Raw genomic sequence first — 14,603 nt, forward strand, 5'->3', positions numbered from 1 at the left:
CAGCCTACATTTTGGCGTCGCAATATCCCACTTTTCGTGTCGGAAAAGTTTCGCACATTAGAAGAGTTAGTAGGGAAATAACAATTGGTGTCTTATCCTGATAAAGTGCCTTTCGTATACGGGTAGCGGGTTTATTTCCTACCAGCCTCACAGCAATCTTATTATTAGATGATTAGATTATTATTAGCTTAATAGTCTTATTTTTCAGTATATGCTTGTTACGATTGTTTCTAACTATGTCATGAATTTTGTGATGTGCCATAGCCAGGTATGGAAGACACAAATTTTATCTTGACTGCTATAAATAGCAGAATGTCATGGTAAGGCAATTGAGCTTCCAGTAGTAGTAACTACATCTTGTCAAGATCCGCCGATGGAATAATAAGCATGTTTGGCGTATGATATCATACCTAGAATAGGAATTGTAATTAGTTAGTTAGTTTCTTGAAAAAGTAAAAAATAAGAATATTGAGAGTGAGGGATAAAGTAATAGAGGGAGACAGGGATTATTCTTGTGAAACATATATACAGGCATTTTTCTAGTGGCAAAGAGTCTTAGTAGCAATAAAGGACGTCCTGTACGATTGTGTTCTATTTTAAGCATCATATAGAGAGTGGGTAATATCAATGTATATACGGCTCGGGCGGCGTCACAAAATAGAGAGTGTGTTTGAAAATATAGAGAGTGTTTGAAAGGGCTACATTCTTTAAATCAAAAAAAGACTCATGAGTTATATAGGGTATTTGTAGTTAAAAACTAAAAAAAAAAATGAACCTAATGGGTATTTACAAGAATGGATATATGTTTTCTTTTTCAAGATATATTTTATTGACTAATGAAGAACTTTTTGTTAAATCTTGATCGAAGAAATAAGAAACGCAATAATGTCATTAGGGCAAATTCCGATGCCATTATCATTACTAAGGACAATTATAAGAAAAATAAAATCATTCCCTTCGACAAACAATCTCTTTTCAATGAATTGTCCAATCAATTCAATTCTACTTATGCCAATATTAAATTATTATCTACATCTTGTAATAATTTTCAAAAAAATCTTTTAACTTTCAATAAAAATTGGTTTACCATTATGGTTGCTTTCGATAATATATTTAAATTACAAATTGAAGAAATAACACATGAGATGCCCGATGATATTATGGCATGGATTGAGACTAGTACTGAAAAAATCGATTTAGAATCATTGATTAAAGAGATTTTAAAGATTTATTATACAATTCTTAATATTTTGAATTATTTTGAAAATACAATCCAAGTCTCATTGAATGAGTTAGAAAATATTTGTTATAGTATTGAAAGAACCATTAAAAAGAGAAATTTATATTTCGATGAATTAAACCGTTTGATTAATCAATATGATTCTATTGAAGATGTTAATATGCCCATAGTGATTAGACAAAATTATGTGGTTAATGATTCAGATTCGAAAATAAGGGCACAACAACAAATCAATAAACGAATCATAAAGCACAGAGAATCGAGAAAATTAAAATTAAATCAAAAAATTAATATGGCAAGGGAAAAATATGAAATATTTAATAAATTGATTATTGACGAATTACTTAAATTTAATCAATTGGTTGAATCGTTCATGCAAGTTTGGTTTACCGTTTATTTTTTCACTATTTTAAATATTTTTTTTGAATTACAAAATTTTATGACAAGTAATATGGATATTCAAAATTTTATAAATTATAAAATATATTCTGCTACAGCTCACTATGATAATGGAGAGGAGGATGAGGATGAAGATATCGAAGAAAATGTAGGCAAGGGGGGAAATGACAACTCGCAAGATATAAATGATAGGTACAAATGTCTTTCGCCGATTGAAAAAAACATAGAAAATGCCAAGGTGTTGGGCGAAAATGTTCTTGAAGAATATTATCGGGCCTCACTTCCTGTTTATCAAGATCTTTCCTATTTATCCATTATCGATTTTGAAAAATTTAAAAAAAAATTCCCAAGATCCCCAAAGAAATAAATATCTAAACGAACAAGTATGTAAGAAATTTAGGTAGATCAAATGGAATAGAATTGTATACTACAGGAAAATAAAAACGAGTTAAAAAAAACACTCTAATATACCATAGAGAAAAAAAAAGATTGGCACATAACTTTTAATTGCCTAAATAGACTCGTGCCATGACGTAAAATTTGTTGATATTGTCTAATATATCTGACGTTGTTATTAAAAAAATTTTATCTTTAAACTTTATTTCGCAATAAGGACTCCGAAGATTTGGCCCGGGTATTTGTGCCCCGCGATATATTTCATTACTAGGGATGTCGATACCTTTCATCAAATTAAAGAGCAGCTATTCTCTATCTATAAAAAGAGAGAAGATTCGGAAAAAAATATTGGAATAAAAAACCAATTTCATATTTTTGTATCCCCTACATCTCAGTAAAAGTAATTTTAGCATTCTAAATTACTTCTTTGAGTCTATATTGTTTCAACAAAATTTATCTTTATTAATAGTTCTTCCCTGAAAAAAAAAAAATGACTGTTAAATCCTTCGAAGTATCTGAACCATTAGAATCAAGTTTGAAAGGTTTTTGCCTTGGCAAATCCTTCAATTACTTTAGTACCAGAAGAAAAATATTATTCAGAAAGACTGATTCAAAAAAAGTGGCTATTATTTCTGGTGGTGGTAGTGGTCATGAACCAGCACATGCTGGTTTCGTCGGCAAAGGTATGTTAGGAGCTGCTGTTTGTGGTGATGTTTTTGCATCACCATCAACTAAACAGATCTTAAATGCAATTCAATTGGTTAATGAAAATTCCAATGGTGTTTTGTTGATTGTTAAAAACTATACCGGTGATGTCTTACATTTTGGTTTATCTGCTGAAAGAGCAAGAGCTTTAGGAATCAATTGTGAAGTTGTAGTAGTTGGTGATGATACTGCAGTTGGTAGAGAAAAGGGTGGTATGGTTGGTAGAAGAGCTTTAGCTGGTACTGTCTTAGTTCATAAGATTACTGGTGCTTTTGCTGAAGAATATTCTGAAAAATATGGTTTAGCAGGTACATCTAAAGTTGCCAAGATTATTAATGAAAATTTGGTCACTATTGGTACTTCTTTAGAACATTGTAAAGTTCCAGGTAGAAAATTTGAAAGTAACTTGGAATCCACTCAAATGGAACTAGGTATGGGTATTCACAATGAACCAGGTGTTAAAGTTTTAGAACCAATTCCATCAACAGAAGATATTATCTCCAAGTATATGTTGCCAAGTCTTTTAGATTCAACTGATAAGGATAGATATTTTGTTGATTTTGAAAAGGATGATGAAGTTGCATTGTTGATTAATAACCTGGGTGGTGTTAGTAATTTCATCATCTCTTCAATTGCCTCTTATACTAATGATTTTTTGAAAACAAATTATGCTATTGAACCTGTTAAGGTTATTACTGGTACATTGATGACTGCATTTAATGGTAATGGGTTTAGTATTACCTTATTAAATGCTACAAAGGCTACCAATGAATTAAAGAAAAACTTCCCAGAAATTCATTCTGTTTTAGACTTATTAAATGCTGAAACTAATGCTCCTGGTTGGACTGTCCACCCAGTAGACACAAAGGCTCCTTCTGTTAATAAGTCTCTATTAGAAGGTGAAATTAAGGTCAAGGATGCTGGTTCGTATGATTATGACCTATTTGCTAAATGGATGAAAGCAGGTGCTGCTCAACTTATTAAAAGTGAACCACATATTACTTCATTAGATACCAAGGTAGGTGATGGTGACTGTGGTTATACTTTAGTGTCTGGTGCTAATGGTATTACAGAAAATTTGCCAAAATTTTCCAAAAAATCATTATCTGAAGCTATTGCTCAATTATCTGATGTAATTGAAGAAACAATGGGTGGTACTTCTGGTGGGTTATACTCAATCTTACTTTCAGGTTTATCACATGGTTTAATCCAAGTTTGCAAGGACGAAAATACCTCTGTTACAAAAGATTTATTGGCTCAAGCATTTGAAATTTCTTTAGAGACTTTATATAAATATACTAACGCTAGAGTTGGTTCGTCCACTATGGTTGATGCTTTAGAACCATTTGTTAAAGAATTTTCTAAATCAAAAGATTTCAAGAAGGCAGTTCAAGCTGCAGATGCAGGTGCAAAATCAACAGGTACATTTGAAGCCAAATTTGGAAGAGCCTCTTACGTAGGTGATTCTTCTAGTATTGAAGATCCAGGTGCTGTTGGTCTTGTAGAATTTTTGAAGGGTATCGAATCTGTTTTTTAGATTCTATCTATACTTTATTCCTCATATGTAAATAAATTTATGTCTAGAATATTACTATAAATATCTACATAATATATATAACGAGGGCATGTTAAGACAGTTATAATGCTTGTATTGAGGTTTTCCCGCTTGATATAGTATACAGGCTCTTATTTTATTTTTTTTTCTTGTAATATATTTCGTGATAGCAGTTACCCGCGCCTCATGGGCATTACAGTGTAAAAGAAATCTGCATTAAACGTACCAATATTTCAAAGTAATACATAAAATACATATATATATGAAAAAAATTTGATAAAGCTAACAATACCACTAAACCAAGTGACAATCATGAGTACTGATTTTGATAGAATATATTTGAACCAATCTAAAACAAATGGTAGATTCCGTATTGCAGATTCTGGTTTAGGTTGGAAAGGTAGTTCAAGTGGTGGTTCAGCATCCAATCATGCTAAGGGCCCATTTCTATTACCTGCAACTGAATTATCAACTGTTCAATGGAGCAGAGGTTGTAGAGGTTATGAATTAAAAATCAATACCAAAAATCAAGGTGTCGTTCAATTGGATGGTTTCTCCCAAGATGATTTTGATTTATTGAAAGGTGACTTTCATCGTAGATTTGATGTTCAATTAGAACATAAGGAGCATTCCTTACGTGGTTGGAATTGGGGTAAAACTGATTTAGCTAGAAATGAAATGGTTTTCGCTTATAATGGTAAGCCAACCTTTGAAATTCCATATAAAAGAATTAACAACACTAATTTAACTACAAAAACCGAAGTAGCTATTGAATTTGATATCCAAAATGAAGAATATCAACCTGCTGGAGATGAACTAGTTGAAATGAGATTTTATGTTCCTGGTGTTATGGAAGATGAAGAAGATTCTCAAGAATCTAAACCAAAGGTTGAAGGGGAAGATGTAGATGGAGATGTAGAAATGGAAAAACCAGCTGTCAAAGAAAAAAGTATCGCTGAAAATTTCTATGAAGAATTGAAAGAAAAGGCTGAAATTGGTGAAATCGCTGGTGCTTCTATTGTTTCTTTCCAAGATGTATTCTTTGCTACTCCAAGAGGTCGTTACGATATTGATGTTTATAAGAATTCTATCAGACTTAGAGGTAAAACTTATGAATATAAATTACAACATCGTCAAATCCAAAGAATAATATCACTTCCTAAAGCTGATGATATCCATCATTTGGTTATCTTATCTATCGAACCTCCTCTACGTCAAGGTCAAACTCCATATCCATTTCTAGTATTACAATTTCAAAAGGATGAGGAAACTGAAGTTGAATTAAACTTGGAAGATAAAGAATTTGAAGAAAATTATAAGGACATTCTTAAGAAATCATACGATTCCAAGACACATATTGTAATCAGTCATGTTTTGAAAGGTTTAACTGGGCGTAAAGTTATTGTTCCAGGTGAATATATATCTAAATATGATCAATGTGCTGTTTCTTGTTCGTATAAGGCTAATGAAGGTTATTTATATCCACTTGATAATGCATTCCTGTTCCTAACGAAACCAACTTTATATATTCCGTTTTCTGATATTAGTGCTGTAAATATTTCAAGGGCTGGTACATCTTCTACTTCATCAAGAACTTTTGATTTGGAAGTTGTTTTAAGAGCTAATAGAGGTAGTACTACATTCGGTAATATAAGTAAAGAAGAACAGCAATTGTTGGAAACGTTCTTAAAATCTAAGAATTTAAGAGTTAAGAATGAAGAAAAAGAAGCTCAAACAAGATTACAAACTGCATTGGGTTCTGACAGTGATAATGATGATATCGATATGGGTTCTGCTGGTGAAGATGATGAATCTGCAGATGATGAATTCAAAGCAAGTTCCAGTGATGAGGATGTAGCAGAAGAATTCGATTCTCAAGCAGAAATGAGTAGTGATGAAGAGGAGGGTAGTGGAGATGAAAGACCTTCAAAGAAGGCCAAAACTGATTAGGTCTATGTATAATAAAAAAATGACAAATAAAAAAAGAAAAAGTCAAGATGTTTTAGATAGCATATATGTAGCAGTACGTGAACTATATTTACTAATAATGTGAACAATTATATCTTATCTGCCTAAGTAGATAATTTGAAAAAGTTTTTTTTTTTTTAAAATTTATCTTTATATGGGCTTTATCATAGAGAATGTATTTTCTTTCTTCAAGCAGTAAGCTGATCTATGGGACATTTGTCAGAAAAAAAAAAAAAAAAATCTTGTAATTAAAATAGTCTTGCTGAAATTAAAATTCTGAAATATCTGACATATATTAAAAGTATAACCAATAATAACCTACTTCCTGATTAAACAGTATGCTTTTTGTTTTGTAATCGTTGCATTAAATTGAAACTTTGTTTTTAAAGAAGAAAAAAAAAAAAAATAAGATAAATAAATAAAAAAATTTGCTACTAAACTTAGCACAAATGGACAAGAATAATTTAAGAGATGACTTGACAATTTTGAAAGACATGTATCCAGAAATGGAAGTAAATGAATTTCCTGAAGAATCTCCACTTACTTCTACGATAAGTGGATGTGTTCCAGTAAGAATTAACCTTGCTACAGATGTTACAATTAATTTCCAAGATAAGAAAAGTATTAATCTTTCAAGACTTACCTCAGATCTTATTAGTTTTAAAATTAATCCTTTGAAATACCCACAATTGGAAGCTGGGATACAGCTGAATATTGAATCACAGTGGATGACAGAAGATGATAAATCTCTACTGTTAAAGAGCATTGTAGATGAATTTAACGAAATTACAAATCCAAATAATGAAGAGCTATTTGATGAGTTTTTTCCAACTCTAATGTTAGTACTGAGTTTTATTTCGGAAGATTCAAGTACTATTTTATTTCCTCAAAATAGAAGAGTTTGTAAAGATGAGGAAGAATTCAAAATTTTCGACAATATTAGAATTAGTCTTGAAGATTATGATATGAAACATTCAAATTATAATTGTTCTATTTGTATGGATACAAAAAAGGGAGATAAGATGGTTAAGATACCATGTCAAAATGAAAGTCATTATTTATGTCGTCCATGTTCTGAATCATATTTCACTAATATGATTAATAATGGTGATGTTTTAAATATACGATGTCCTGATTGTAAATTTGAAGAAATTAATTTAGATAATTTTCGGAATTATAAAGATATGATTAAACAACTGTTTACCCCCTTAATAGATGTAAAATTCTTAAGAACGATTTTAAATGAAGATTTATGTAAGAAATTTGAAGAATTATATCATTCTCAAGCTGCGACAAAATTATCAAAACATTGTTTTAATTCTTGTGTTATATGTAAAAGATGTGAACGATGGTGTGTTAAAGAAGATCTAGATGATTCTATGATCCATTGTAATTATTGTGATTTTACATTTTGCTTTGACTGTTTACATTCATGGCACGGTTATCATAATAAATGTGGTAAAAAATTCACAATTCCAAGAGAAGTTGTTGAAGAATATACAGACCTTAAAGATGATTTAGATAATATTGAAAAAAAATTAGAACTTGAAGTTAAATATGGTAAAAAAATACTTGAGATAGAAGTTAATGAGTATTTGGCAGATAAGTTATTAGATTTAGCAATTGAAGAAGAAGGGTCTAACCTTCAAAGATGCCCTACTTGTCGATTAGTAGTTCAAAGAAGTGAAGGATGTAATAAAATGAAATGTTCCATGTGTGATAGTATGTTTTGTTTCATATGTGGTTATCTTTTATATAAAGATGATCCTTATGCTCATTTCAGAGAACCTCGATCAGAATGTTATGGTAGATTATTTGAAGGTATGGAAGGTGTAGATGATTAATGAAGGTATGATTGTTTTTACGTGTGGTCATTTTTTTTCCAAGAATTTGATTGATTAATTGAAAAAAAATATAGCGTATATAAATTAAAAGATATAGATTGAATATCTTAGTTAAATATTTATGTATAAAGATCACTCACCACTCATTGCGTAAATCATCTATCCGTATATCCAATGACTTGTTAAGTCGTTGAAATTTGAAATCATAAGTGATTTGGTTAAAGCATCTGCAATATTATCTTATATGGGAACGTACTCCATTAATAGATCATTTTTTATGAACTTTATCTCTAAGTCACATGGCCTTTGTACCGAAGAACTTATATCTGAAATTTATTTATTTGTTTTATCAGTATGAGATGGACTGTTAAAATTTGATGTTGTTGAGGCCAAAGTAAATCCAGAAGTTGGATTAGGATTAACTATGTAGTCAAAATTTGAAGTGTGCCTGTGTGTAGCAAACATTTAATGTGAAAGTAGCAGCAATATATATATATATATTTGTTGAATTCAGCAATAAAGTAAGATCGGGAGAGCCTGAGCTCTAGGATATTAGGGATAAAGTCTTGTCTTACAAGTATTTCTATTTCGAATATTTATAAAAACGTTCAATAATACCATATTTCGGTTCATAAATATTTAACTAAATGAGTAGCTAATTTCGTAACTTTTTTTTGGATGGATACGACGTATTTTTAGCCAAAATGTTCACGTAATATATAATGTCATATCTAAATTTAAATGTAACATAGGAAATATTACAAACAATTTTTTGGTAGCCAATATCGTTTAGAGTAACAGGCTAAGTGTTTCAGCTTATCCGTCATTTCATTTCCTATGACAATAGACATAGATTTACCAAGTTTATAATTTATATCTAAACCTAAAATGTCATAATTTGCTTCATCATTAATTAGTTTACTATCATGAATAATCTTAGTATCAAACCTTTTTTTGCAACATGTCCACAAATTTTCATAGTATCTTCTAATTCATTTTCAAAATACCACCATGTCATCAACAAATAAACAAGCAATTAATTTATCATTTTTAAAAACACATTGCCACATTGTTTTAAACCATAAAGCAATATTTTTTTTTATCATCATCAGTTAATTGTTTTATCAGTTATTTTAAGCAAAATAATGTTGGAATAGCTTCACCAACAGCGACCAATTTGAGATTTGTACCAGTTTTCTGGTAAGCCTTTTTTCATAAATTTAAAACCAATATAAAAGAAATAGCCAACAACTTTCTGCAGCCCATTTGACATCTTAGGCATAGGATTTTTGTTTAAATTTACTCCTATATCATCAATGTGAATAGCCAGGTACCTTTAATATAACTCACTTCTAAACCTAATATATCATAGGTTACTAACATGACATTTACTTCATCATCATTGCTTACAACTCTGGTGTCTTTTGAAACTATTGATTAAATCTTGAGCATCTGTTGGAAACCGTTAGATAAGGCTATTAAACAAGCAGACAATCAATGTTTGTTTGTTTTTTTTTTGAATTCGAAAGGCCATAACATTACTTTAGTTAGGCCACAATTATCTACCAAATATTCTCTAATACCAATTTATTCCACTTTGTTGTGGCAACACATCTACTCTTATGCGTACCATCTCTTTTAGTAGTAAATATAAACATTGAGTTTATAATTTTATCTTTAGGGACAGCAATAATAATTTGTTCATCCCATATATTTTGGTTAATTAAACTTTTTATTTCTTTCAGCAAGGATAGTATCGAGTGTTTTGAAGAAGTTGAGCATGGGTGTCAAAAGGATCATCTGAAAGATGAGTATCAATTAAACTTGAGGCTAATTGAAGGATAGAAGTGTTGATCTCTGAAGAATTGTCAATCGAGACTGCATCTGGTGAGCTAGATTGAGAACTAGAGGTTATTGTTTTGGTGGGAAAGCCTTTGGTGTCGACAAATTTTTTTCAGAATTAGAACTATCAAGGACCTTATTATATGCAGGTACATAAAATAAGTAACCATTGGATTCAAAGCGTAACCAAATAAACCACATGGATCGAGTTTACCATCAGTATCAGTAACATGAATAATAACAGATTAATCAAAGGGTAGTATTATAAACAGAGTTAGATAAAAAAAAAAGACCCATTGCCCATAAGAGTAGCGAAACCAACAACATGAAACCATAAATCATTGGATAATGAACAAGAGGATAAAAGAGTACGACAATCATTTAGAAGTAAAAGTGAACGGTATTAGCATCCTTAATATTAGTATTACTGTTAGTCATAATTAAGAGAATTGTCAGAGCTGTGGCATTATGTGTCATAAGTCGTGGGGTTGTGTTAATAGCTAATAAAGTATGAATTTAGTCGTAATTGTGGCTTTATACAACAACTAATAACAACTTAATATAATAAATAATCCAACATGCATTAAGCATAAGTGTCCTCACTACTAAAAATACCCAAGTAGTGATATTAAGAAGGTATTAGGATGTGATAGGTTCTATTTTAATATCAGACCATCAATTCGTTGATGGTGGATCTATCCATTTTTTGAAGTATAAATTACCACGAAAATATCCCAAAAGTTTATAACTGTTCATTGTATATCCTGTATATATTATATATTCCCTTTCGAAAGAAGCAAGGAGAATTTTTTTATAATAATAATATAATAATTATTCAAACAGATTACTTAATTAAGAATTAAACTATGAGCAACAATATTTTGAACAGTTTGACCGCTGGTCATGACACTCATGCTGCTGTTGACGATTCTTCTGATGTCACCAACAATTCTATTAATAACTCAGTTAATGCTTCTGTGAATAAAAACTGTGAATCTAATAAGTCCGACTCAAGTTTGTCTCCCCAATCTAATGATAGCCATATCACACTATCCTTAGAACACCTCCAATCTGAATTCACTAAATTCAAGATTGATACTTTAGATGCCTTATCACGCTTTGCAACGGCTCAGCAAAATAATTCATCAATTCAAGATCAAATGCTAAATATGATGCATCAATTATGCATTCTCAATCCAAAACCGATCCATCCATCGTTTTGCCTACTCCATCATTCAAAAGTTCCTTTAATTAACTACTTTTCGGATTCAAACTTAGTTTTCTACCGACTGATTCTACCAAAGTTTGATAGATCAACTCCCACTACTGCAAATGAATCTTCAGACAATCAATTTAGTTCTTTCAGTTCCATTTACCCTAGAACTATCTCTAACAAAATACTCACCACTACCCATAACCTGTACTATATCTCTGATAAGTCAGAGTTTGAGCAATGGATTCGCTCGTTTGCATCACATCTTAGATCACAAGACTTGGAATTTGTATTCTCCAAATCCAAAACAGATAATCTCACTCCAGATATCGACTGCAAGAAATATATTGTTAACATATCTCAAACCTATGTCCATGTCAAAGCCTATCCGACTTGGTTTCAAGATGACTTAAACACTGGTTACCACTCATTATACAATTTTACCGAATGTGCCTAAATTCAAGTCACAACTACAGCTAGTTCTGACTATAACCATGTAGTAAAAGCCTTAAATTCCATTAAATATGATTGTATCTCAGATGATAATAGATTTCATTCTTATACCTTATGTCTTAAGGAAAAAGCGACTGAAATTGATTTTCCATTACGTGATGATTACATTTGTGAACAAATCGTTGACAACCTCACTGGTGATTATCAATTCCTCCAACAAGACTATCGGAGATTAAAAAAAACAAATAATTATGGACTCAAAGATCTTCTGGATGACATTGTTGATATTTATACTGATGTTCGTCGTCGTGAAAAAGCACCCAAACCTTCCCCAAATTCTAGTACCAAACGTCAATTATGCAAAAGTTTAAAACATACTGCTGACAAATGTCCCAAGTTTATTGAAACTTCTAAAATCGACTACTACTATCATTACCACTCCAACGTCACCCTCTGTTCCCAAAAACAACAAAACTACCAACTCTAAGGGAACCACAACTAAAACCAAAATTCACCAAATCATTATTGATCCTAATGATGATGATGATGTCTCACTTAGGCTTACTTCACCACAAATCTCATTAGATGATGTATTCATTCTGGATTCTGGTGCAGAAATATCTGTTGTACAAAACAAAGGCCTTCTCAATAACTTCTCTGCTATTACTGATCACCATCTTTATGCTGCAAACGATGATGAGCTTTCGGTATCCGACCAAGGTAATATTGTTATTGACCACGATACTGCTGATAAATTTCATATTAAGGCTATTTATGCACCTCAGGTAAATTGTAATCTCTTAAGCTTGCATGATCTGGAAAAATCAGGTATCACTGTGGATCTTCGCAATCGTTTATTACTAGATTCAGATGATCAAATCATTGCTCCCCTATTCGATATCGGTAAATATATTGGACTTCACGTTCAATACTTGAAATATCCCGCTATGAATCATTCTCACTTATTTCAGATCCGCAAAACCAAACATATTTTTACCATGCAAATGATTCACAATTTATTTGGACATCTAAATATTAAAGATATTAAACGTACCATTGATGCAAAAGTCATTGGTAGTTTACGCAGCGATATGATCGATTGGACTGGATTAGACCATGTGTCACCTGCATGCAGGGTAAGGCAAGAAGACATAAACATATTTCTAAATCTCGTCTACAATATCAAAAAGAATATGGTCCATTTGAATATATTCATACTGACTTGTATGGTCCAGTTAATCACATCACTGCTACCTCTCCTAAATATTTTATTGCCTTCACTGATGAAAACACTCGTTTTAGATGGGGTTTTCCACTTCGCAATAAAACTAAAGAATCTGTTGTTCGTATTTTTAAGAATTTGGTTAAATTTATTGATAATCAGTTCAGCGCGAAAGTTCTCTGTTTTCACATGGACCGTGGTTCTGAATTTACCAACACTTTGATTCGTCAATTCTTTTCTGATTTTGGAATTACACCTAATTATACGACTACTGCTAATCATGCTGCCCATGGTGTAGCTGAATGTACTAATCTTTTACTTCTCAATGATTGTCGTACACTTTTACCCTCTTGTTCATTATCCAATGATTTATGGTTTCATGTTGTTGGTTTCGCTACTCTTATGGGCAATGTTTTTTTGTAATTCTGTTTATAATATTACACCTGCAGCAAAGGCTGGTTTACATGGTCTCAATGATACTACCCTTTGATTAATCTGTTATTATTCATGTTACTGATACTGATGGTAAACTCGATCCATGTGGTTTATTTGGTTACGCTTTGAATCCAATGGTTACTTATTTTATGTACCTACATATAATAAGGTTCTTGAGAGTTCCAATTATGAAATTGTTCGCGAATCAACCAAACCTATGATTGATTCCACACCTAATGTTTTTTGATGAACTTTTAAGCTTCTACGATTCTACTAGTCCAACTATAGGCGGTACCCCTTCTACAGATGACAATATCTCTGCAGATGATCTTGGTCTTACCACATTAGATACTACTGATATTCCAGAAACGTCGCCTACCATTATAGATGGTCCTAACACCTACGTTAAATCTATCGAAGAAGTTGTCGACACCAAAGGCTTTCCCACCAAAACAATAACCTCTACTTCTCAATCTAGTTAACCAGATGAAGTCTCTACTGCAAATTTTACAGTGATCAACACTTCTATCCTTCAATTAGATCCAAGTGTACTTGATACTCATCTTTCAGATGATCCTCTATATGTCGACAATGATACTTCTGATGAAGACTTCCCTGATGACAACTTCCATGATCCTGATGACACCCATGCTCAACTTTCGATACTATCCTTGCTGAAAGAAATAAAAAGTTTAATTAACCAAAATATATGGGATGAACAAATTATTATTGCTGTCCCTAAAGATAAAATTATAAACTCAATGTTTATATTTACTACTAAAAGAGACGGTACGCATAAAAGCAGATGTGTTGCCAGAGGAGATTTAACAAAAAAAAAAAAAGGAAACGTCTGATGAAGACGCTACAACAAACACTGTTCATCAGCAATCACTAATGGAATGTCTTACCCTAGCATTAGACAATGACAAACATATCACCTAGTTAGATATATCATCAGCCTATCTTTATGCCCCATTGAAAGAGGAGCTATACATCAGAACTCCGCCTCATATGCATTTGACAAAATAAGGTCATGCCTTTATTAAAATCATTATATGGATTGAAATAGAGTGGAGCAAATTGTAGACTAACTGAAGTAGACTTATGGCCATGCGTATTTAAAAACAAAAAATTTCGTAATAGATTCTTTGGATCAAAAATTAATCGTCTGCTTGTTCGTAGATGATATAATAGTTTTATCTAACGGTCCAGAAGACGTTCAGGAACACTCTATGGAGTCTAAATTGCTAGATTTAGGTGTACATATTGATCTGAACAAGCAAAAAAAGGAAAGTACCTGATTATCCAGACGTTTACATCGATGATTTAGA

The 14,603-nt window shown here is 31.6% G+C and overlaps 6 protein-coding genes across 6 annotated transcripts; all 6 read left to right on the forward strand.

Moving 5' to 3' along the window:
* Positions 1-836: 836 nt before the first annotated feature.
* On the forward strand, positions 837-2,006 carry TBLA0B06330 (uncharacterized protein; the record flags this gene model as incomplete). The annotated part of the gene is made up of 1 exon (XM_004178928.1): positions 837-2,006. One exon carries the CDS (start codon positions 837-839, stop codon positions 2,004-2,006), a length of 1,170 nt encoding a protein of 389 aa, XP_004178976.1.
* Positions 2,007-2,525: 519 nt separating this feature from the next.
* On the forward strand, positions 2,526-4,277 carry DAK1 (dihydroxyacetone kinase; the record flags this gene model as incomplete). The annotated part of the gene is made up of 1 exon (XM_004178929.1): positions 2,526-4,277. One exon carries the CDS (start codon positions 2,526-2,528, stop codon positions 4,275-4,277), a length of 1,752 nt encoding a protein of 583 aa, XP_004178977.1.
* A 330-nt stretch (positions 4,278-4,607) lies between these two features.
* Positions 4,608-6,245, forward strand: POB3 (FACT complex subunit POB3; the record flags this gene model as incomplete). The annotated part of the gene is made up of 1 exon (XM_004178930.1): positions 4,608-6,245. The coding sequence occupies one exon, from the start codon at positions 4,608-4,610 to the stop codon at positions 6,243-6,245; it is 1,638 nt and encodes a 545-aa protein (XP_004178978.1).
* Positions 6,246-6,712: 467 nt separating this feature from the next.
* ITT1 (RBR-type E3 ubiquitin transferase) lies at positions 6,713-8,107 on the forward strand (the record flags this gene model as incomplete). Its single annotated transcript, XM_004178931.1, has 1 exon — positions 6,713-8,107. The coding sequence occupies one exon, from the start codon at positions 6,713-6,715 to the stop codon at positions 8,105-8,107; it is 1,395 nt and encodes a 464-aa protein (XP_004178979.1).
* A 2,708-nt stretch (positions 8,108-10,815) lies between these two features.
* TBLA0B06370 (uncharacterized protein) lies at positions 10,816-11,619 on the forward strand (the record flags this gene model as incomplete). Its single annotated transcript, XM_004178932.1, has 1 exon — positions 10,816-11,619. One exon carries the CDS (start codon positions 10,816-10,818, stop codon positions 11,617-11,619), a length of 804 nt encoding a protein of 267 aa, XP_004178980.1.
* A 943-nt stretch (positions 11,620-12,562) lies between these two features.
* Positions 12,563-13,060, forward strand: TBLA0B06380 (uncharacterized protein; the record flags this gene model as incomplete). Its single annotated transcript, XM_004178933.1, has 1 exon — positions 12,563-13,060. One exon carries the CDS (start codon positions 12,563-12,565, stop codon positions 13,058-13,060), a length of 498 nt encoding a protein of 165 aa, XP_004178981.1.
* Between the last annotated feature and the right edge of the window lie 1,543 nt (positions 13,061-14,603).

The sequence above is a fragment of the Henningerozyma blattae genome, chromosome 2 (assembly GCF_000315915.1).
Source record: "Henningerozyma blattae CBS 6284 chromosome 2, complete genome".
Classification (NCBI taxonomy): domain Eukaryota; kingdom Fungi; phylum Ascomycota; class Saccharomycetes; order Saccharomycetales; family Saccharomycetaceae; genus Henningerozyma; species Henningerozyma blattae.